This window comes from Staurois parvus, unplaced genomic scaffold, assembly GCF_062004578.1.
Source record: "Staurois parvus isolate SC_StPar_1 unplaced genomic scaffold, SC_StPar_1.0 ptg000794l, whole genome shotgun sequence".
NCBI classification, from domain to species: domain Eukaryota; kingdom Metazoa; phylum Chordata; class Amphibia; order Anura; family Ranidae; genus Staurois; species Staurois parvus.
The window spans coordinates 71,593-94,339 of record NW_028318590.1 but is presented as its reverse complement, the minus strand read 5'-3'; the positions used below and the strand labels follow the sequence as shown (position 1 = coordinate 94,339).

Below are 22,747 nucleotides of genomic sequence, written 5' to 3'. Positions count from 1 at the left end.
TGATGGGGGACTATGTGATTGTGGAGCTCTGTGATGGGGAGACTACGTTATTTAATTGGGAGGCTCTGTGATGGGGGGTCTGTGTGATTGGGGAGCTCTGTGATAAGGGGACTGTGTGATTGGGAGACCCTGTGATGAGGGGATTGTGTGATTGGGGGAGGGCTGTGTGACTGGGGGGACTCTATGGTGATTGGGAAACCTCTGATTTATAGGGGTGGCTCTGATGTGATGGGGGGCTTTCATGTATAGAGGGCCACTGACATGATGGGGGACCTCTGATGTAATGGGAGAACCTCTCTTTTCATTTGGTGTGAGTGAAGCTCCAGGAATGCGTGTCAGCTGGTTTTTCTCTTTTGGTGGGCATGGTAATTGACATGGATCTACATTGCTGAGCAACGTTATTACATCAAGGGACATCAAAAGACTTTTTGTTTTTTCTAAGAATTTTTCTTTATTAAAAAACTACATTTGTCTCTATAATTTTGGGGGAACCCAACCCCTTTGTGCAGAGTTCATCCTTAAAATCCATACCAGACCTGAAGGGTCTGGTTTAGAATCAAAATGAAAACCCCACAACATTTTTTTATTATGTGGGGTCCCCCAATAACATCTATACCAGATCCTCATCTAGGACAGCTGTTCTCAACTTTTTCAATACAGAAGAACCCTTGAAATAACTTTCCAGTCACAGGGAACCCCTGCTGAAAATGATTACATCTACAATTCATTAATGTGATGGTGAGTGAGAAGAATGCTCCTTACACTTGTGGTCATTGGGAAGAATTACCCCCTTACAGATAGCTAAAAACATCAGTGGTGTCAGCGGGACATAACTAAGAGGCAGAAATTTCTCATTGCTCAAGGAACCCCTAGCAACCTCTGAGGAACTCTAGGGTTCCATGGACCTCTGGTTGAGAAACCCTGATCTAGGGTAAAGGTCTGGTATAGGTGAAAAGAGAGCCCAGCCATTTGTTTACAAACAGATCGAGAAGGCTGGGAGCTATCATTTTGCTGGAAATTTAGACACTTTTTTCTTTGTAAATGTCAGCGTTGCTGTAGTAGGTTGTGTACATCGTACAGATGCGGCACGTCACAAGCAGGGTAAGAGCACCCCCCAGGTATGGTATTTAATGCCATTTTGCTGTTTCAATGTTTCATTTAAAGCTTTACTAAAATTGGCACTCTAAGAATTTTTTTTGTGTTGGTACATATTCTCCAGGGTAGTACCCTCCATGTCATTTATTTGACAATCCCTTGCTTATCAGTCTACAAATCGGCCATTACTCTCTTTTTTTTTTAACATTTATCTCCCGTTGACATCAGTAGGGTTCAGATTTGATCCCTGAACTTTAGTCAGGTCTGCCAAACCTTGACCCAATCCCAGTTATGTTCAGCTCAATAGGGGCCTTCCCCAAACTGTAACCACAAGGATGAAAGGTTGTAGTTGTCTGAAATGTCTTTGTATGTTGTAGCATTTTTATACCCTTCACTGGAAACGTGAATTCCTTCATTTTATGGTGGGTATTTACTTTTGGCCATATAGTAGGTGTAATGGTCAGGGTGTCTTGCATATGGCATCTGGCATCTTTTGGCCATATATTGTGTCTTGCATGTGGCATCTCATCAGCTATAAGGAGGCATAGAGCCCAAGTGAAAATTCCAAATATGTAAAGGTTTCAGGAAAGTATTTGGCCTCCTCCATTATTTCTGGAATGTGTCACCCCAGGGAGGCCTGTCTGTGTGAATTTTTGCACTCACCCGGTCACTTGTGTAGGCGGCTGTCCTTACAGTTGCTCAACCACTCTGAAGAGCAAGAGGATGGAGGACCAGCTCCTGGCAGATGGAGCCTATACGAATCATGTAGGTGTCCTTTATTGGTGGAAATCTGGACACATATATAGGAGTTATAATCTCTGTCTATCTCCTGTCGCAGGTCTCAAGCTCCACCTACAAACAGCGCAGCGAGGAGTTTCGGAAACTGTTCAAAGATTTGCCGGAGAGCGAGAAGCTGATTGTGGGTAAGTTGATGCTGTGTGCGGTGACGGGGGGCAGGAATGGTTTGTATTTACAGTCAATGAAACCGACTGACTAAAGAAGTTAAAAATCTTCACTCAAAAAATGGTGTGAATATTTACGTCAATTTTCCAATCATATGAAAATCAAAATCCCCTAATCTTTCTTCACACTTCCCCCTAGAGGGCTGCTGGATTTTTGTGTCCCCCTATTCCTGCACAGCCAGGCAACACGCATTTTCAGTTTCCCACGGAGTCAGTAACCAGTCCATGGGTTTGTTTTTGTTTTTTCATTGAGCGGAAAACAATTTGGATGGAGATAAGGGAATATGGGATTCCCAACTTGATTTGGTGGAACAATTGGAGGACAATCTTCCTTCACTATGTACACAAAAATGCAGATCCTGGACTGTTGCCCTCTGGAATACCATCAGTCTCTAAAAGATCAATAGCAAAGGTTCCTCTTTTAGGAGCTCTATGTCCCCTGGGTGAAATTCACAAAGTCCCTATACTTGGCAGAAAATGCCAGCCCACCTGGCTGCCTTGTAAAGTGTCTCAGAGCAAGGGATTTAGGTTAGCTGTGACGCTGTCCCTATAAAAAGCATGCTGGATATGGCATCTGGCAGCTTTCTCCCTTGTAGGCCCTGGAGATGTAAAGGTACTCGCACTGTCCCTTGAATCCTGAATCCTGCTGCCTTGGATAAAACTGCTGTTTGGGCCTTCTGCTGTGCTAGTCTTCCCATGCTAGGCAGGGTGACTATAGGGCAGCAAAGATCCCTCTCTCCAGCTTCCTTTCCTTCCTTCCTCAGCTCCAACCTTGGGGGCAGAACCCCTCCTTTCCCGGGGTCCCCTCCCAGGCCTCACAATCCTCAGCACTCCATCTTCCACCTGACCACAGACCACCCCAACTGGCCAGGCTCTTCAATATTTATAGGCCCATCTTACCACTCTGGGGATTGGCCAAACTCTCATAAATATTCAGATCCCTGCCTTTGTACCTCTGCCCACTAGCTTCTAGAAATTTCCATGGACCTCCAGAATTAGGGGTGGGCAACAGAGGCCTGATCTGCAGATCCTTCCAGCCTGACCTTAAACTGAACCCATAGCAATTACTCAGACTCACTTAACCACTGGGTCAACATACATTTTCCTGTCCTAACTGTACACTAGAGGGTTCTACATACTGAATACTCATCCATGTGTGGGTGCTTTTTATATGATTGAATATTCTCACTTTTTTCAGTGACGATTATCAACGTTTGTAGTAAAGCAGCCTCACTGTCTATGGAGAAAATTTTGACTATGGGGCCCATGTCACACAGGCAATTTTCTAGCAGTGATATGTAGCAGCTCCAGAATCATTCTCCTTAGCATTTTGTTGGAGAAAAAATGTGTTTCAGTTAACAAAAGGCCCAAGCGATTTGCAGCTCAGTCATGTAGTGACAGACTTTGGCTTCTTTCAGACAGGCAGCAATTCTTACCATCTTCTGAAAAGTGATCTGCGGTGGATTGCTTTTCAGAGGGAGGTATTGCAGCGGTTGGCAGGCATTCAGGAGATGAGCCTGCCACCTCTGGAATGTCTACTTCTTTTTTTTCAAACCCAAGTGGGATTTTGAAAGTTAAAAAATTGGACTTCAACCACAAGCTGAGCATTTGGCTCATGGTTGCTGTGCTCCGCCACTAAACTCAGTGGGAGACTTTGACAGGCTGTGCCATCTGTCAGACGCTGTAGCCCAAACACTTACATTGCAAAAATGTACAATTTTAAGAAAGAAATAAGGTGGCTTTGATGAGCCAAATATTACCAAATGGTGAAAGGTCTGGACTGCAGACAGGCCAATTCCACACCCGGACTCTTCTACTAGGAAGCCATGCTGTTGTCATAGATGAAGTAGGCAGTTAAGCATTTTCCTGCTGAAATATACAAGGCCTTCCCTGAAAAAGACATCATCTGGATTGGAGCATGTGCTGCTCTGAAACCTGGATATATCTTTCAGCATCGATTGCTGCCCATTCCATACGCATTAATGCCCCCCATACCATCAGAGATGTAGGCTAATGACAAGCTGGAAGGTCCCTCTCTTCTTTGTCCGGAGGACACAGCGCCCATGGTTGCCAAAAAAGAATATTTTTTTGTCTGACCACAGAACAGTCTTCTCCACTTTGCAACAGACCATTTTAAATGAGCTTTGGCCCAGAGAAGACGTTCGGACATTCTGGGGTTTATTTACTAAAGCTGGAGAGTCCAAAATCAGACTCCCTTCTGCATAGAAACCAATCAGCTTCCAGGTTTCATTGCCAAAGCTTCATTGAACAAGCTGAGGTTAGAAGCTGATTGGTTTCTATGCAGAAGGGAGTCTGATTTTGGACTCTCCAGCTTTAGTAAATAAACCCCTCTGGGTCATGTTCGGACATGGCTTCCTCTTCGCATGACGGAGCTTTATCTTGCTTCTCTGGATGGCACGGCAATGGCATGGCGATGTCCATCACAGAATCATGCCTGTTTTTAATGTAGCTCTTCATTAAGAACAGGCACGATATTAGATGTCCATGATCTTCAAGCTCTCAGACGACATAGTTTGAGGGCCTGAAGATCACTGGCATCCAAAATTGCGTTTCGACCTTGCCCCTTGGGCACAAGGATTTCTCCGGATTCTCTGAATCTTTTGATGATATTGTGTACTGCATATGATATTTTGCGCTGAGGAAATTGTTGGTCAATTTTTAGATGCAGCTTTTCACAGATTGGTGAACCTCTGCCCATCTTTACTTCTAAGACACCGACTCTCTAAGATGCTCTTTTTTTTTACCCAGTTTAGTTACTGACCTGTTGCCAATTAACCTAATTAGTTGCAAAATGTTCTTCCAGCTGTTCCTTGTTAGTACCACTTACGTTGCCAGCTTTTTTTGCCCGGTACCAACTTGGGACTTCAGACGTGTTGCTGCCATCGATATCATAATAACTTAAATTTTTTCTAAAAATGGGCCATTTTCTCATTTTAAACATTTGATATGTTTTCTATTTTCTACTGTGAACAAAATATTGGTCTATGAGATTTGCAAATCATTGCCTTCGGTATTTATGTAGATTTTAAACTTTTTTGGAACTAGGGTTGACCATAGAGAAGACCTTTCAGTGGTCACAGAGGATATGTATAGGGCGCATCCAGGGGCGGACTGACCATTTGGAAGCTCGGGCACTGCCCGAGGGCCCGGGGTCAGTAGGGGGCCCCATGAGATGCCTCTGGTACCTTTTTTCATAGGCTTTTTTGAGTTTGGGCAAGGACACAGGGGCCCCATGATCCCCTATTGCCCGGGGGCCCCATGATTTGTCAGTCCGCCCCTGGGCGCATCAGTGGAGGAGGGGGTGGCCTCTTTTTTTTTTTTTTGTCCTCCTCTCTATTTATTATTTATTTATTTCAGGTACTTATATAGTGCCGTCAATTTATGCTGCGCTTTACACATATATATTGAACATTCACATCAGTCCCTAACCCTCAAGGGGCGTACAATCTAAGGTCCCTAACCCTCAAGGGGCGTACAATCTAAGGTCCCTAACCCTCAAGGGGCGTACAATCTAAGGTCCCCAACCCTCAAGGGGCGTACAATCTAAGGTCCCTAACCCTCAAGGGGCGTACAATCTAAGGTCCCTAACCCTCAAGGGGCGTACAATCTAAGGTCCCTAACCCTCAAGGGGCGTACAATCTAAGGTCCCTAACCCTCAAGGGGTGTACAATCTAAGGTCCCTAACCCTCAAGGGGCGTACAATCTAAGGTCCCTAACTCACATTCATACATACACATACTAGGGCCAATTTAGACAGGAGCCAATTAACCTACCAGCATGTCTTTGGAGTGTGGGAGGAAACCGGAGCACCCAAAGGAAACCCATGCAAGCACAGGGAGAACATGCAAACTCCATGCAGGAGACGCCATGTTCGGGAATCAAACCCATGACCCATTTACTGCAAGGCAGACGTGCTAACCACTAAGCCACTGTGCCCATTAGCCCATTGCTCCCATGGCCTCCATTGTTTGGGCTTCGGGGGGCGTGCATTTCCATCTCCTCAGGCCGCCCCCTCCCCTTATTCCTATTTATTCGGCTCCCATCACTTGTTGGCATCGGTCTTGAAGAAGGAGCTCTGCTCATGCTCCGAAACGCATCACTGTTCCACGCCCGTTCCTAACCCAAGTCACTTCTGGTTGTGGTCTTCTGGACAGCGTGCACTCCAGCGTGCGTTCCAGCGATCCTGGAACGTGCGGTGGCCATCTTGGACATCTGTTCCTCAGCTCCCCCTGCAGCTGCTGGCTGGCACAGCGGGTTCTCGCATGGTGGATGAGCCTCTGCACTCTGACGATTTTATTATGTCTGTTTTAACTACGAGTTTGTAAGTGTTTCTAACCGTCATTATTAATGATTCTTCTGGATGTGCTGCACTTAGAAGCGCCTTCCTGTTCTATCCTCTTTCATTGGTCACACCCTGCCTTGAATTAGGTGAAATCACACATGGGGGTAGATTTACTAAAACTGGACCGCCCAGAATCTGGTGTACATGGGAGCCAATCAGCTTCTAACTTCAGCTTGTTCAATAAGCGTTGACAATAAAACCTGGAAGCTGATTGGTTTCTATGCAGAGCTGTCCAGATTTTGCACTCTCCAGTTTTAGTAAATAAACCCCAGAGATCAGTCTGTAGAGATGGCCACACTTGTATTGATATGATCCTACAATAATGTTCATTCAGTAAAACTAAAATGGTCAAACAATGAAAATCACAAACCATAGATCCTCCATTTGGTTGACATAGTGAGTTCTTGATCGACTCTGGCAAGACGAATGGCCATGTTGGAATTTCGTTGATCACGTCTGATCAATCCAACAAATATCTGCTTGTGTTAGGAGAGCCGTTCCAAAATTAGATGGAGTAAATGATCATTTTTAATTGATCCTTTACATTTATAAATAATAGATTTTATTTTCATAGGATATTTTAAATAATTTACAAAGTGTAAGATAATACCCATTGTTTGACATTGTTCAGTATTTCAATCAAACCTTAAATTTGCTGTTTGGCCACCTAAAGAGTGACAGACAGACCTGGAATTCTGTGCATGTACATGCCCCTTAACAGGGTTGGGGGTCATATTTCAGAGGTCAGGGGGTCTCACACAATCTGAGTGTCAGCTCACATTTTTCAGCTGTCCTGTCTTTGTAAAAAAAACTATTAGGATCTATATGAGTTTAGCCATGAACATTTAAAGGGCCGGTCCACCCAATTTTTTTTTATTTTGTTTAAGTGTTTGGTATATGCTGAATAGTTCACATTTCCATCATTTATGTTTCTTGGTATCTCTAGTTGAAAGAGAACTTTGCTTGATATTACCCAAGTGAGGGCTGGAACATTTATATTGCTGATTTGTTATGAATTGCCCATTCCACATTCATTGCACCTCCTGCCAGAAATGCTGCTATGGCATGAAATTTCCTCCCACCCGCATTGTCCCTCCGGCCTGAATTGTTCCTTTGGCTGGTGATAACATAATTCAGTGGCTGCCATTTTATCTTATTTATTTTATTTATTTTTTATTATTATTATACAGGATTTATGGCGCCAACAGTTTGCTCAGCACTTTACGATATAACGGGAGACAATACAGCAACAATACAGTTCAATACAAGAGGGATAGGAGGGCCCTGATCCTGGGAGCTTACAATCTAGGAGTGCAGGTACTTGTATAGCGCCGTCAATTTACACAGCGCTTTATATATTCACATCAGTCCCTAACCCTCAAGGGGCGTACAGTCTAAGGTCCCTAACCCTCAAGGGGCGTACAGTCTAAGGTCCCTAACCCTCAAGGGGCGTACAATCTAAGGTCCCTAACCCTCAAGGGGCGTACAATCTAAGGTCCCTAACCCTCAAGGGGCGTACAATCTAAGGTCCCTAACCCTCAAGGGGCGTACAGTCTAAGGTCCCTAACCCTCAAGGGGCGTACAATCTAAGGTCCCTAACCCTCAAGGGGCGTACAATCTAAGGTCCCTAACCCTCAAGGGGCGTACAATCTAAGGTCCCTAACCCTCAAGGGGCGTACAATCTAAGGTCCCTAACCCTCAAGGGGCGTACAATCTAAGGTCCCTAACCCTCAAGGGGCGTACAGTCTAAGGTCCCTAACCCTCAAGGGGCGTACAATCTAAGGTCCCAAACTCACATTCATACATACACATACTAGGGACACTTTAGACAGGATCCAGTTAACCTACCAGCATGTATTTGGAGTGCAAGAGGAAACCAGAGTACCCGGAGGAAAGCCACGCAGGCACTGGGAGAACATGCAAACCTCCAGGCGGGTCTTTTTGCCAAGTTCCTTGATCTCTAAGCCTTCTGTGGCCCTTTATAAATGGCTGTCACTCTCCTTGCCACAGATTCTAGATTATGAAGAATGCCATGGCAGGATTGGAGACCAACTAAGTTTGCTGGAAATAACAAAAGTTGGGTGGCAACCGGGGCGGACTGACCATTTGGGAACTCGGGCACTTCCCGAGGGCCCCGGTCAGTAGGGGGCCCCATGAGATGCCCCTGGTACCTTTCATAGGCTTATTTGAGTGTGGTTTGAGTGTGGGTGAAGACACGGGCCCCATGATCCCTTATTGCCTGGGGGCCCCATGAGTTGTCAGTCCACCCCTGGTGCCAACTATGGCGAGGAGATCTCAACACTGGAAACCCTAGGATAACAGACAGCTCCACACCAGGGGCGGACTGACAAATCATGGGGCCCCTGTGTCCTTGCCCAAACTCAAAAAAGCCTATAAAAAAGGTACCAGGGGCATCTCATGGGGCCCCCTACTGACCCTGGGCCCTCGGGCACAGCCTGAGTTTCCAAATGGTCAGTCCGCCCCTGCTCCACACATAACTAAGATATTAGTTTTGGGTGACTATGCCCTTCCAATAACATACAGTGGGGTTGGCTGTGCACTTTGCAGTTGCACTCTGCAAGGGTATTTGCTCCGGAGCTTAGTAAATGAGCAGAAGCTCTGCTGACTTTCATCATCCAATCATTATTTTCCTTGTACGTGATTGGGTATTCTTTACAAAGTGAAGTTTTACCTCTTTTACTAAGCTCTGGAGTACCTGCACTTGCGGAGTGCACAGTCTATTGGCTTTAGTAAATCCGCCCCAACACTAGCATGCTCTGAACCATTATATGGAACACATGGGATCTGAATTATAAAATGCATAGATTTTATTACACGCCCTTTAGTTCACACATTCTTTACATGTATGTGTCTGATTTATGCTTTAGAGCCGGTGTGTCCAACCTTTTGACTTTCCTGGGCCGCATTGGAAAAAGAGGAATTGTCTTGGGCCACACATAAAATACACCGTTGGGCAGATCACAGTCATTGATGTAGATAATGTACCTATCTGAGTAATAAAACTTCATTTTATTGTAATATTTGTTTTATTATAAAAGTAACAGAGAGAAACATAAAACTAGTGCGATATTTCTTTTTGATAAACAAACGCATCAATATCTGGTTGGATGGATGGACTAGCATTTCTCAATGAATTCTCAAGATGCTCATCAGATATTTTGGTTCTAATTTTGCCCTTCATGGGCTTCATCCTTGAAAATAGTTGCTCACAAATATAGGTCGTGGCCGGATCTAGCCTGTCTGATGTGGGGGTGCGGTAAAACATTTCAGGGGGGCAGAGGAAAGGAGATCAGCAGGACAGTGTACAGGGAGCCAGCAGGACAGAGGATATGGTCGGTGGTTTGTAGAGCAGTGCACAGTGGCAGTTAGTTTGTAGAGCAGTGCACAGTGGCAGTTAGTTTGTAGAGCAGTGTATCTGGGGGGGGAGGTTAAACAGTGCAAAGGATGGGAGGTCAGCAGGGGAGTGTACAGGTAACAGGGCAGTACACAGGGGGCCAGTAGGGCTGCGGACAGAGGTCAGTATGGCAGTGTACAGGAGTCAGCAGGGTGGAGGACAAGGGTCAGCAGGGCAGTGTACTGCAATCATCAGGGCAAAGGACAGGGGGCAGCAGGGCAGTGTACAGGAGTCAGCAGGGTGGAGGACAGTGGTCAGAAGGGCAAGGGACAGGAGTCAGCAGGGAAGAGGACAGAGGGCAGATGAGCCGAGGACAATGGGCGGATGAGCCAATGACAGGGGTCAGCAGGGCAGAGGACAGGGGCCACTGCTTGCAGGGCAGAGGACAGGGGCCACTGCTGGCAGGGCAGAGGACAGGGGCCACTGCTGGCAGGGCAGAGGACAGGGGCCACTGCTGGCAGGGCAGAGGACAGGGGCCACTGCTGGCAGGGCAGAGGACAGGGGCCACTGCTGGCAGGGCAGAGGACAGGGGCCACTGCTGGCAGGGCAGAGGACAGGGGCCACTGCTGACAGGGCAGAGGACAGGGGCCACTGCTGATAAGGAAGAGGACAGGGGCCCCTGCTGGCAGGGCAGAGGACAGGGGCCCCTGCTGGCAGGGCAGAGGACAGGGGCCCCTGCTGGCAGGGCAGAGGACAGGGGCCCCTGCTGGCAGGGCAGAGGACAGGGGCCACTGCTGGCAGGGCAGAGGACAGGGGCCACTGCTGGCAGGGCAGAGGACAGGGGCCACTGCTGGCAGGGCAGAGGACAGGGGCCACTGCTGGCAGGGCAGAGGACAGGGGCCACTGCTGGCAGGGCAGAGGACAGGGGCCACTGCTGGCAGGGCAGAGGACAGGGGCCACTGCTGGCAGGGCAGAGGACAGGGGCCACTGCTGGCAGGGCAGAGGACAGGGGCCACTGCTGGCAGGGCAGAGGACAGGGGTCACTGCTGGCAGGGCAGAGGACAGGGGTCACTGCTGGCAGGGCACTTGCCAGAACTCCCACTCTCACCCCTGCACTGCACAGGCAGCAGAGCTCATCCTCCCAACACAGCACATAGCTTAGATCAGATTCTTTTACACACAACCTCAATCCGCATAGTGTGTAGCTGACTACTGCAGCAGCGCTGCCTTTCTAACCAGAGAATTCACAGAACTGTAACATAACTGCCTTTGCCAAGGCTGTGTGCAGTACAGGGATGGAAGAAGGAGCTCATTGGCAGGGCTGCACAGTTCTGTACTCATAAATGTGTGCAAACACGTGTGCATGTATGTAAGACACAACCCAAAAAAAGCTAGAAGAATTTTTTTGTGCAAATACTCACATTTTCCTTACTGTTAGTGTATTTTATGTGCGGCCCAAGACAATTCCTCTTTTTCCAATGCGGCCCAGGAAGGTCCAAAGGTTTGACACACCTGCTCTAAAGCATAAATCAGACACATCCATATAAAGAATGTGGAAGAAAACAGAGAAAAGTCCATCCAGTTCAACCATTAAGAAAAAAAGAAGTTATAATCCTACACCCACAGCTGATCCAGAGGAAGGCAAAAAAACCCAGCAAAGCACGATCCAATTTGCTCCTGCAGGGGAAAAAATTCCTTCCTGATCCCCTGAGAGGCAATCGGATATTCCCTGGATCTACTTTCCCTATAAATGTTATATCCAGTTATATTCTGTGTATCCAGAAAGAATCCAGGACTTTCCTACAGCAATCCACTGAGCTGGCCACAACCAACTCTGGAGGGAGTCTATTCCACATTCTCACAGCCCTCACTGTGAAGAAACCTTTGTGTATTTGGAGATTAAATCTCTTTTCCTCCAGATGTAAAGAGTGCCTGTAAGTTTATGATTTGTTGTTGGGCCTCATTCATAGCAATCTGGGGTCGCAGGTTGGACACCTCTGCTTTGGAGGCTCTCCCTTTGGGGGACACGTTGATACATACACTCATCAGTCACTTTATTAGGCACACCTTGCTAGTGCCAAGAAAATCTCCTCCACACCATGACACCACCAGCCTGAACCATTGATACAAGGCAGGATGGATCCACCACACCATGACACCACCACCACCAGCCTGAACCATTGATACAAGGCAGGATGGATCCATGCTTTCATGTTGTTTATGCCAAATTCTGACTCTACCATCTGAATGTCGCAGCTGAAATCCAGACTCATCAGACCAGACAACGTTTTTCCAATCTTCTATTGTGCAATTTTGGTGAGCCTGTGCGAATTGTTCTTAGCTCACAGGAGTGGCACCCGGTGTGGTCTTCTACTACTGTAGCCCATCTGGTTCAAGGTTCCCCGTGTTGTGCGTTCAGAGATGATATTCTGCATACCTTGGTTGTAACGAGTGGTTATTTGAGTTACTGTTGCCTTTCTATCATCTCTAACCAGTCTGCCCATTCTCCTCTGACATCAACAAGGCATTTTTCTCCACACAGCTGCCGCTCACTGGATATTTTCTCTTTTTCGGACCATTCTCTGTAAAAACTAAAGATGGTTGTGTGTGAAAATCCCATTAGATCAGCAGTTTTTTTTTAGCAGGACGAGTAGATTGTCATGAGGGACAAGTAGATTGGGACCCCGAATTAGTCCTTTGGACAAGTCGTTTTTAAAAAAATTTCTATATCCATGCACCACCATCACCAGCCTGAACCATTGATACAAGACTCCTCTGACCCTAGAGATGGTTGTGCATGAAAAACCCATCAGCAATTTTTGAAATACTCAGACCTGCCCGTCTGGCACCAACAACCATGCTCTTTCAAAGTCACTTAACTCCTTGGCACCGAGTGTACGCAAATATGCGGCCTCTCGGCGGTTGGGCCTTTGCTCCAAGGGGCTGTATATTTGCATACTCTTTCCTCTTTTGACCTCGCTACTACTGAAGAGGTCACTAAAGTTTTCTCAGAAGCCCATCTCACCAAGTGCCCCCTGGATCCTGTACCCTCACTAACTACTATGGTCACCCTCTTCTTCTGTCCTATGCTCCCTCACTTACATGTTCAATCTCTCCCTCTCTACTGGTGCCTTCCCCTCCCCTCTAAAGCATACACTCATCACTCCCATACTTAACCATTAGCCGCCCAGCCAATGGCCGTTTGGCAGCTTCAAAAGTGTTCCTGCATTCCGGGTGCACGCCATTTGGCGTGCTCCCGCACATGCGCAGTTTGCGCTAATGCAGAGCGGCGCAGCAGCGCGATCTGTCACCGGCCGTGCACCTCGGACATGGCCGATGACAGATCCGAGTACCGGCTCCCATTGTTGGTACCATGTGACCTGCTGTGACCAATCACAGCAAGTCACATGACAGTTGTATACAATGGATGGCTTCATTCATGATGCCATCCATTGTATACTAGTGCCTAGCTGTGAATGGTCACAGCTAATCACATGCACATGTCATGTGATTAGCTGTGACCAAATCACAGCTAAGCACAAAAAAAAAAAAAGAAGCTGAATGAATCGATTTCATTCAGGTAAATGCTTGTTTATAGCAAAGTAATTCTTTGCTATAAGCAAATTGTGTAAAAAAAAAAAAAAATTACTGATCACTTCCCCAAAGTAGTACAATGCTACTATGGTAACATTGTACTACTTTGGTCATAGTAAAATATGAAAAAAAAATCTTAAAAAAAATAAAAAAAAATGTAATAAAAAATTAAATATAATAAAAAAAAAATATATATATATATTTTTTTCATACTGTCACCAGTCAGTGTCCCTGTTCACCGCCATGAAAGTTATATGATGACGCTGTACTGCACTGGTGACAGTATGTAAAAAAAAAAATAGTGAAAATAATTTTTTTAATTTTTTCATTTTCTGAAAAATTATGACAAAAAAATACAACTTCAAAAAACTCGCCATGCCTCTTATGAAGTACGTCGGACTGTCTACTCTGCAAAAAGGGGTCATTTGGGGGATATCTGTACTGTCCTGACATTTGGGGGATATCTGTACTGTCCTGACATTTGGGGGATATCTGTACTGTCCTGACATTCTTGGACCTCAAGAAATGAGATTGGCTGTCAGTACTTCAGGATTGATCAATATTCAGATCTATGCCATAGTTTGTGAACTCTATAACTTTCCTACAAACTAAAAAATACATCCTAATTTGGGTTATTTTCACCAAAGACATGTAGCAGAATACATCTCGGCCTAAATTTATGAAGAACAATTATTTATTTGTAAACTTTTATAACAGAAACAAAGAAAAATTTTTTTTTTTTTCAAAATTTTTGGTGTTTTTTTGTTAATTTAGCAAAAAATAAAAACCCCAGCAGTGATTAAATACCACCAAAAGAAAGCTCTAGTTGTGTGAAGAAAATGATAAAATTTTAGTTTGGGTACAATGTTGTATGACCGCGCAATTGCCATTCAAAGTGTGAGAGCGCTGAAACCTGAAAAATGGCCTGGGCAGGAAGGGGGAAAATTGCCCGGTATTGAAACGGTTAAAAAGCCCTCCCTGACCCCCACCAACCTGAACAACTTAAGACCCATCTCCCTGCTGCCATTTACCTCTAAACTCCTAGAACGCTTAGTCTACAATCGCCTGACCTCCCACCTCACCGACAACAACCTTCTCGACCCTTTACACCCCGGTCACATCAGGTGCGACTTGGCATGCGATTTGCATGCCATGTGACTTGCAAATTGTTTGCCAAGTTGCACCCTATTGTCCGCAATTAGAGCGGTCAAATCGGTGCGGTTCCAACTTGGTTGGAGCCGCACCAATTTTTAAAGTAGTGCATGTACTACTTTTGGTGCGATTTGAATAGGCATATGTGTCAGATGTCTTTCAAATTGCATCTTATATCAGCATCTCACCCGACTTTGGAATCTTGCGACTTCACTATAATTCGCACAATTTCAAAGTCGGGTTTGATGTGCCGGGGGTAGGGGGGGTTATAGTCTGGCTTTTGCTCATTACACTCCACTGAAACTGCCGTACTAAAACTCACTAATGATTTACTAACTGCTAAAATCAATGGCCACTACTTGACCTCTCTGTGGCTTTTGATACAGTTGACCATCCCCTCCTCTAAAAACTCTACTCTCTTGGCCTCCGAGACACTGCTCTCTCCTGGTTCTCCTCCTACCTATCGCAGCGCTCCTTCAGCATTACCTATAACTCGGTCTCCTCCTCTCCACTCCCTCTTTCTGTAGGGGTCCCTCAAGCTTCTGTCCTTGGACCCCTTCTCTTCTCCATCTACACCTCCTCCCTTGGTCATCCTCCATCCCTCTCTGCCAATCCCTCCACTGGCCTCCATTCAGTGTCCTCCATCCCTCTCTGCCAATCCCTCCACTGGCCTCCATTCAGTGTCCTCCACCCCTCTCTGCCAATCCCTCCACTGGCCTCCACTCAGTGTCCTCCACCCCTCTCTGCCAATCCCTCCACTGGCCTCCACTCAGTGTCCTCCACCCCTCTCTGCCAATCCCTCCACTGATCTCCATTCAGTGTCCTCCACCCCTCTCTGCCAATCCCTCCACTGGCTTCCGATTGTCCAATGAATAAAATTCAAAACATTAATAACATAAAATGCCATTTATAACTTTGCCCCAAATTACATCACCAATCTTGTCTCCAAATATCACCCAAACCGTACTCTCTGCTCCTCCCATGACCTCATGCTCTCTAGCTCCCTTGTCTCCTCCTCCATGCTCATCTCCAGGACTTCTCCAGAGCCTCCCCCATCCTCTGGAACTCTCCACCTCCATCTATCAGACTATCTCCTACTCTGCCCACTTTTAGGTGATCTCTGAAAACCTATCTCTTCAGGGAAGCCTATCCTGCCCTCAGCTAATAATGGAATCTTCTACTCCTCCTACCAGTCCATCCACCACAGTTATTACCTTTTGTACCACTAGCCCCTCCCTCCTAGATTGTAAGTTCCAAGGATCAGGCCCTCCTATCCCTCTTGTATTGAACTGTATTGTTGCTGTATTGTCTCCCTTTATATTGTAAAGCGCTGAGCAAACTGTTGGCGCCATAAATCCTGTATAATAATAATAATAAACAAAACATATGCCGAAAGCGCACACCCTGCACGCTTCCAGCACATTTACAGGCACCTCAGGGAAAGGTCCCAATTGTTACTTGCATTCGGGAGCTTTCCGATCATGTGACCTCCGTGACCGCCAATCATGGCGGTCACATGACCCCAAACTCTGCCCCACCTCCCGGCATCACAAACCCTTTTAAAGGGCCAGGAGGTTAAATCTCTTTTCTTCCCCATTCTGATGCTCAGTTTGAACTTCAGCAAGTCGCCTTCACCACGTCTAGTTGCCTAAATGCATTGAGCTGCTGCCATGTGATTGGCTGTATAGCAATTTGTGTTACCAAGATATTGAACAGGTGGACCTGATAAAGAGGCCGGTGAGTGTATCTTCTAGTCCTGTGATAAGGTTCAAACTCTAAAATAGCTTAGATTGCTTCGGCTCTCACCGGTATCTCCCTGAATTGAACTCTTCCGATGTGTCTCCTATTTGCCTTGGATGACACGCCATGAAAGAGAAACTTACCCATACCTTTTGTGTTGCCACCTTCTGGCCCATAGCGCTGCATTAGAAGTCCCTTTTTTAATTATTATTATTATTATTATACAGGATTTATATAGCACCAACAGTTTGTTCAGCGCTTTACAAAATGAAGGCAGACATTACAGTTACAATACAATTTGATACAAGAGGAAACAGAGGGCCCGGCTCCTGGGAGCTTACAATATAGGAGGAAGGGTTGAGTGATACAAAAAGTAATAGCTGTGGCTGATGAGCTGATGGAGGAAATAAATGGCGGCTTACTAGGTAGAAGCAGGATAGACTTCTTTAAAGAGAAGGGTTTTCGTTGGTCTTCTAAAGGTGAATAGGTTAGGAGATAGCCGGACAGATTGGGGTAGGGAGTTCCACAGGATAGGAGAAGCTTAGAAGAAGTCCTGGAGGTGAGCATTGGAGGAGGTGACACGGGAACTAGAGAGCGAAAGGTCTTGGGAGGATTGAAGAGAGCGGGTTGGTTGATATTTTGAGACCAGGTTGGTGATGTAGCTGAGGGCAGAGTTGTAGACGGCTTTGTAAGTTTTTATTAGTATTTTGAATTTTATTGGTTGGGTGAGTGGAAGCTTTTTCTGTCATTGTTTCAAGAATAGATTCTGTTATGCATATGGATGAAAAAGTCTATATTCTACAACAGTGATCTCGAAACTACGGCCCGGGGGCCAGATGCTGCCCTTTGCCTATTTTTATCCGGCCCTTGGGGCACTATTTCATGCATTGCTACCAACAATGTAACAAACTTCTCCCCACTGACACCAATGAAGGGGTACATTTCCTCCCAATGACACCAATGATGGGGCACAATTCCTCCCAGTGCCACCAATAATGGGGCACAATGACACCAATGATGGGTCACAATTCCTCCCACTGACTCTTCCTTCCTCTGACACTAAAGATGGGGCATTGCCAGGGGTGGACTGACAACTCATGGGGCCCCTGGGCAATAGGGGATCGTGTCCTTGTCCAAACTCAAAAAGCCTATGAAAAAGGTACCAGGGGCATCTCATGGGGCCCCCTACTGATCCCGGGCCCTCGGGCAGTGCCCGAGTTTCCAAATGGTCAGTCCGCCCCTGGGCATTGCCTATTCCAGCTTTCATCAGGACCTTTTCTACTCCCAATAGCCAAAGTCCAGCCCCCCTAAAGTCCGAAGGACAGTAAACCGGCCCTTTCAAATTCTGGAGACGCCTGCTCTACAAAAGGAGACACACCTATTCCCACACTGATGGGACTTTCTGACTGCAAAACAACAGATGTTTTTATCCAACAACAAACTTATCCTCTTTATTTGAATGCTACAGGCTAATTTACATTTATACTCTGTATGACACTTTGAATACAGGATTTTTTGTGTTCTACTGATGATGTACTGTTGGAATATCTGTGCATTTGCCATATATTTTGCATATGTTTGTCCTAGCTGACCGTTTTCTGTTTTTGTTTTGTTTTTTTAATTATTCTTTTGTACGGTTTTGGTCAAAGTTTGGCCAAAATTCTGTATTACATGTCTTTTTTTCAATAAACAGTAAACAAAAAAAGTACACATTTTAATTTAAAATCTCAAAAAAAAAATAAAAGTAAGAATGAATAAAAAAAAAAAAAACATTTAAAACTGAAAAATACTATTTTCATTTATTTTTAAAATGTTACGTGAAAATAGTTTTTACATTTTTTTTTTTTAAATTTTACCATTTACTTTATAAAATGAAAGGTGGAATATTTCCTCCAGTTCACCTGAGTCAGTCTCTCTTTGCTTTATTGTGTAAATAATATAATTCTATCCTGGAACTTCGCCATTAGCGGGGTAAACGAATCAGTTTTCCCTGCAAACAGCAAAGTAAAACAATTTATTATTTGGTTGGTTAATATTTGACATTGTTATTTTTGATTGGTTTATTCAATAAAAGTATCAATAGATATAATGGTGTTCTGTGGAAAAAGCAACACCCACTTGGTCTCAAAAGCTGGTATTGCCCCCTTTGGCAGAAATGACTCTTTTTGTAGGAGTTATGCACCAATCTCTGACAAATCTGCATTCTCCTTCATTCAGTTTATGAGAACGAATTCACCAATTTTAAAGTATATGAACCCTCGCCTTGTAGAACAACTTTTGGTTGTACCATGACAAAATGTGGAACATTTCAAGGGGGATGAATACTTTTTCAAGGCACTGAATGTGTGTATGTACTGTATGGGCATGTGTGTGCATGTGTATGTACAGTATGTGTATGTATTTGTGTGAATCAGTGTGTATGTATGTGTGATCCCCCATAAAAGTTTGATGTGTCCAGGTGTGTGCGGGCTGCAGGTGGATCCTCCGCATAGCTGGAATCCTCGCGCAGGTGGATCCTCCGCATCGCTGGACTCTTCGCGCAGGTGGATCCTCCGCATCGCTGGACTCTTCGCGCAGGTGGATCCTCCGCATCGCTGGACTCTTCGCGCAGGTGGATCCTCCGCATCGCTGGACTCTTCGCGCAGGTGGATCCTCCGCATCGCTGGACTCTTCGCGCAGGTGGATCCTCCGTATCGCTGGACTCTTCGCGCAGGTGGATCCTCCGCATCGCTGGACTCGTCGCGCAGGTGGATCCTCCGCATCGCTGGACTCTTCGCGCAGGTGGATCCTCCGCATCGTTGGACTCTTCGCGCAGGTGGATCCTCCGCATCGCTGGACTCTTCGCGCAGGTGGATCCTCCGCATCGCTGGACTCGTCGCGCAGGTGGATCCTCCGCATCGCTGGACTCGTCGCGCAGGTGGATCCTCCGCATCGCTGGACTCGTCGCGCAGGTGGATCCTCCGCATCGTTGGACTCGTCGCGCAGGTGGATCCTCCGCATCGCTGGACTCGTCGCGCAGGTGGATCCTCCGCATCGCTGGACTCGTCGCGCAGGTGGATCCTCCTCATCGCTGGACTCGTCGCGCAGGTGGATCCTCCACATCGCTGGACTCGTCGCGCAGGTTGATCCTCCACATCGCTGGACTCGTCGCGCAGGTTGATCCTCCACATCCCTGGACTCGTCGCGCAGGTGGATCCTCCTCATCACTGGACTCGTCGCGCAGGTGGATCCTCCACATCACTGGACTCGTCGCGCAGGTTGATCCTCCACATCACTGGACTCGTCGCGCAGGTTGATCCTCCACATCACTGGACTCGTCGCGCAGGTGGATCCTCCACATCACTGGACTCGTCGCGCAGGTGGATCCTCCACATCACTGGACTCCTCTCGCAGGTGGATCCTCCACATCACTGGACTCCTCTCGCAGGTGGATCCTCCACATCACTGGACTCCTCTCGCAGGTGGATCCTCCACATCACTGGACTCCTCTCGCAGGTGGATCCTCCACATCACTGGACTCCTCTCGCAGGTGGATCCTCCACATCACTGGACTCCTCTCGCAGGTGGATCCTCCACATCACTGGACTCCTCTCGCAGGTGGATCCTCCACATCACTGGACTCCTCTTGCAGGTGGATCCTCCACAACTCTGGACTCCTCGTGCAGACATCACCACCTCTGCACTGCCAGGGTGAAAACACAAGATACGTGAGGATGGGGCTGCCCCTGCCAGTCAACCCGGCAGCCTGCGGGTCATTGGTCTCCAGACCAACTGGGGGGCAGAGAGACAGGTGAGGGCAGCATCACAGGACGTGGGCAGAGGGACAAGAGGGGGAGCAGCATTACAGGAGGAGGGCAGCGGGACAGGAGAGGGGCAGCGTCACAGAAGGGGGGCAGCAAGACGGGCGGGGGGCAGCGTCACAGGAGTTGGGCAAAGGGACAGGATGGGGCAGCTTCACAAGAGGTGGGCAAAGGGATAGGAGAGGGTCAGCATCACAGGAGGTGGGCAAAGGGACAGGAGGGGGGGGGGCAGCGCCACAGGAGGTGGGCAGCGTCACAGGAGGTGGGCAGCGTCACAGGAGGTGGGCAGCGGGACAGGATGGGGGTAGCGTCACAGGAGGGGGGCAGCGTCACAGGAGGTGGGCAAAGGGACAGGAGGGGGGCAGCATCATAGGATAGGAGCGGCATCATAGGAGGAGGGCAGAATCACAGGAAGGGGGAGGTATTACAGGAGGGGGACAGTGGGACAGGAACGGGGCAGTGTCACAGGAGGGGGGGAGGGGAGTGGGACAGGAGGGGGGCAGCGGGACAGAGGGCAGTGGGACAGGAGGGGGGCAGTGTTACAGTGGGGGGGAAGCGGGACAGAGGGGGGCAGCGGGACATAGGGCAGTGTCATAGGAGGGGGGCAGTGTCACAGGAGGGGGGCAGTGTTACAGTGGGGGGGAAGCGGGACAGGAGAAGGGCAGTGGGACATAGGGCAGTGTCACAGGAGGGGGGCACTGAGACAGGAGGTGGGCAGAGGGACAAGAGGGGGAGCAGCATTACAGGAGGAGGGCAGCAAGATAGGCGGGAGGCAGCGTCACAGGAGGTGGGCAAAGCGACAGGCTGGGGCAGCTTCACAAGAGGTGGGCAAAGGGATAGGAGGGGGTCAGCATCACAGGAGGTGGGCAAAGGGACAGGAGGGGGCAGCTTCACAAGAGGTGGGCAAAGGGATAGGAGGGGGTCAGCATCACAGGAGGTGGGCAAAGGGATAGGAGGGGGTCAGCATCACAAGAGGTGGGCAAAGGGATAGGAGGGGGTCAGCATCACAGGAGGTGGGCAAAGGGATAGGAGGGGGTCAGCATCACAGGAGGTGGGCAAAGGGATAGGAGGGAGTCAGCATCACAAGAGGTGGGCAAAGGGATAGGAGGGGGTCAGCATCACAGGAGGTGGGCAAAGGGACAGGAGGGGGGCAGCTTCACAAGAGGTGGGCAATGGGACAGGAGGGGAGCAGCTTCACAAGAGGTGGGCAAAGGGACAGGAGGTAGGCAGCGTCACAGGAGGTGGGCAGCAGGACAGAATGGGGGCAGCGTCACAGGAGGTGGGCAAAGGGACAGGAGGGGGGCAAAGGGACAGGAGAGGAGCAAAGGGACAGATGGGGGGCAGCATAATAGGATAGGTGCAGCATCATAGGAGGAGGGCAGCGTTACAGGAGGGGGCAGCGGGATGGGGGGCAGTGTCACAGGAGGGGGACAGCAGGACAGGAGGGGGGCAGTGGGACAGAAGGCTGTGGGGCAGGAACGGGGCAGTGTCACAGGAGGGGGGCAGTGTTATGGGGGGGGGGAGAGGGACAGGAAGGGGGCAGTGGGACAGGAGGGGGCAGTGTTACAGTGGGGGGGAAACGGGACAGGAGGGGGGCAGCGGGACATAGGGCAGTGTCACAGGAGGGGGGCAGCGAGACAGAGGGCAGTGGGACAGGAGGGGGGCAGTGTCACAATAGGGGGCAGTATTACAGGACACAGGAGAACCCAGGAGTCTCCCAGCCCAACTAACACATGACATGCCAGAGAGCTGAGCCACTGGAGACATCCTACCACAAAGAATGCCCCCTGTGCCTCCTGCTCAGCTTTAATGCCTGGCTCCTCCCTCATCCCCCCCGCTGCCTCCTGTCTGACCCTTGCTCCATGCAGCAGACAGGGCACTCTGCATGGATCTCCAGCCATCCACCTGCGGGATGGGGTCCCAGCTGCTCAGATGAGAACCTCTCATTAATGATGGAGCACTCTGATCTTTACCTCCTCTCTGGGGCCAGCTGCCGGCTTCCCCCTGCTTACTGTGCTTTGATGGGTACAGTGTGTGTCAGGGTACGTACACCAATGGTGTCGGCTCTGCCAGTGACTCGCCCCACCTTATTTCCACTCGCCAAGTGCGAGCAGGCGAGTGGAAATTTTGAGGCCTTGTGTATACTGCATATGCAAAAAAAAATACCTTCATCCCTTTTTATACAAGTGATCACAAACCCTCACTGATCTTCACAGTGACTGACTGTGTGTGTGTGTGTGTGGGGGGGGGGGGAATTTAGGACAAGGCTCATCAATGGAGGGCATGCAGACTGTGCTCCCAGCACAACCAGAAAACTGACCATGCTGAGATGGACGTGCTCTCATGCCTAGAATGGTCAGTTTTTAATAGGAAAGCAGAGAGATTGGCAGAAACACCAGGGATGTAATGCAATGGAAACAATACAAAAAGAACAGGATACTTTTATACAAGTACACGATACATCAGACACATATCAGGAATATGAAATGTTGGGGTAACATATTATTTAATGTATGTGTTATTTGTTGAGCTGGAAATCATCTTTGAACATCAAAATGAGCCAAAGCACTCTAGAACAGCCTTTCTCAACCCAGGTGCTGCAGCACCCTGGGGTGCTTCCTGGGGTCGTCAGGGGTGCCTTGGTATCCTTGTTGAAAAAGGCTGTCAGACTTGGCCAAGCTCCCCG

At 48.0% G+C, this 22,747-nt stretch overlaps 1 protein-coding gene across 1 annotated transcript in view; it reads left to right on the top strand.

The window, feature by feature from the left end:
* LOC149444266 (protein Aster-C-like) overlaps nucleotides 1-22,747 on the top strand; it is a gene marked incomplete at its 3' end in the record, with an annotated part of 104,553 nt that overhangs the window by 10,884 nt on the left and 70,922 nt on the right. Inside the window, exon 2 of the mRNA XM_089654718.1 lies at nucleotides 1,934-2,018. Within this exon, the coding sequence (XP_089510844.1) occupies nucleotides 1,934-2,018 (85 nt within the window). The remainder of the gene's footprint in view (nucleotides 1-1,933; nucleotides 2,019-22,747) is intronic.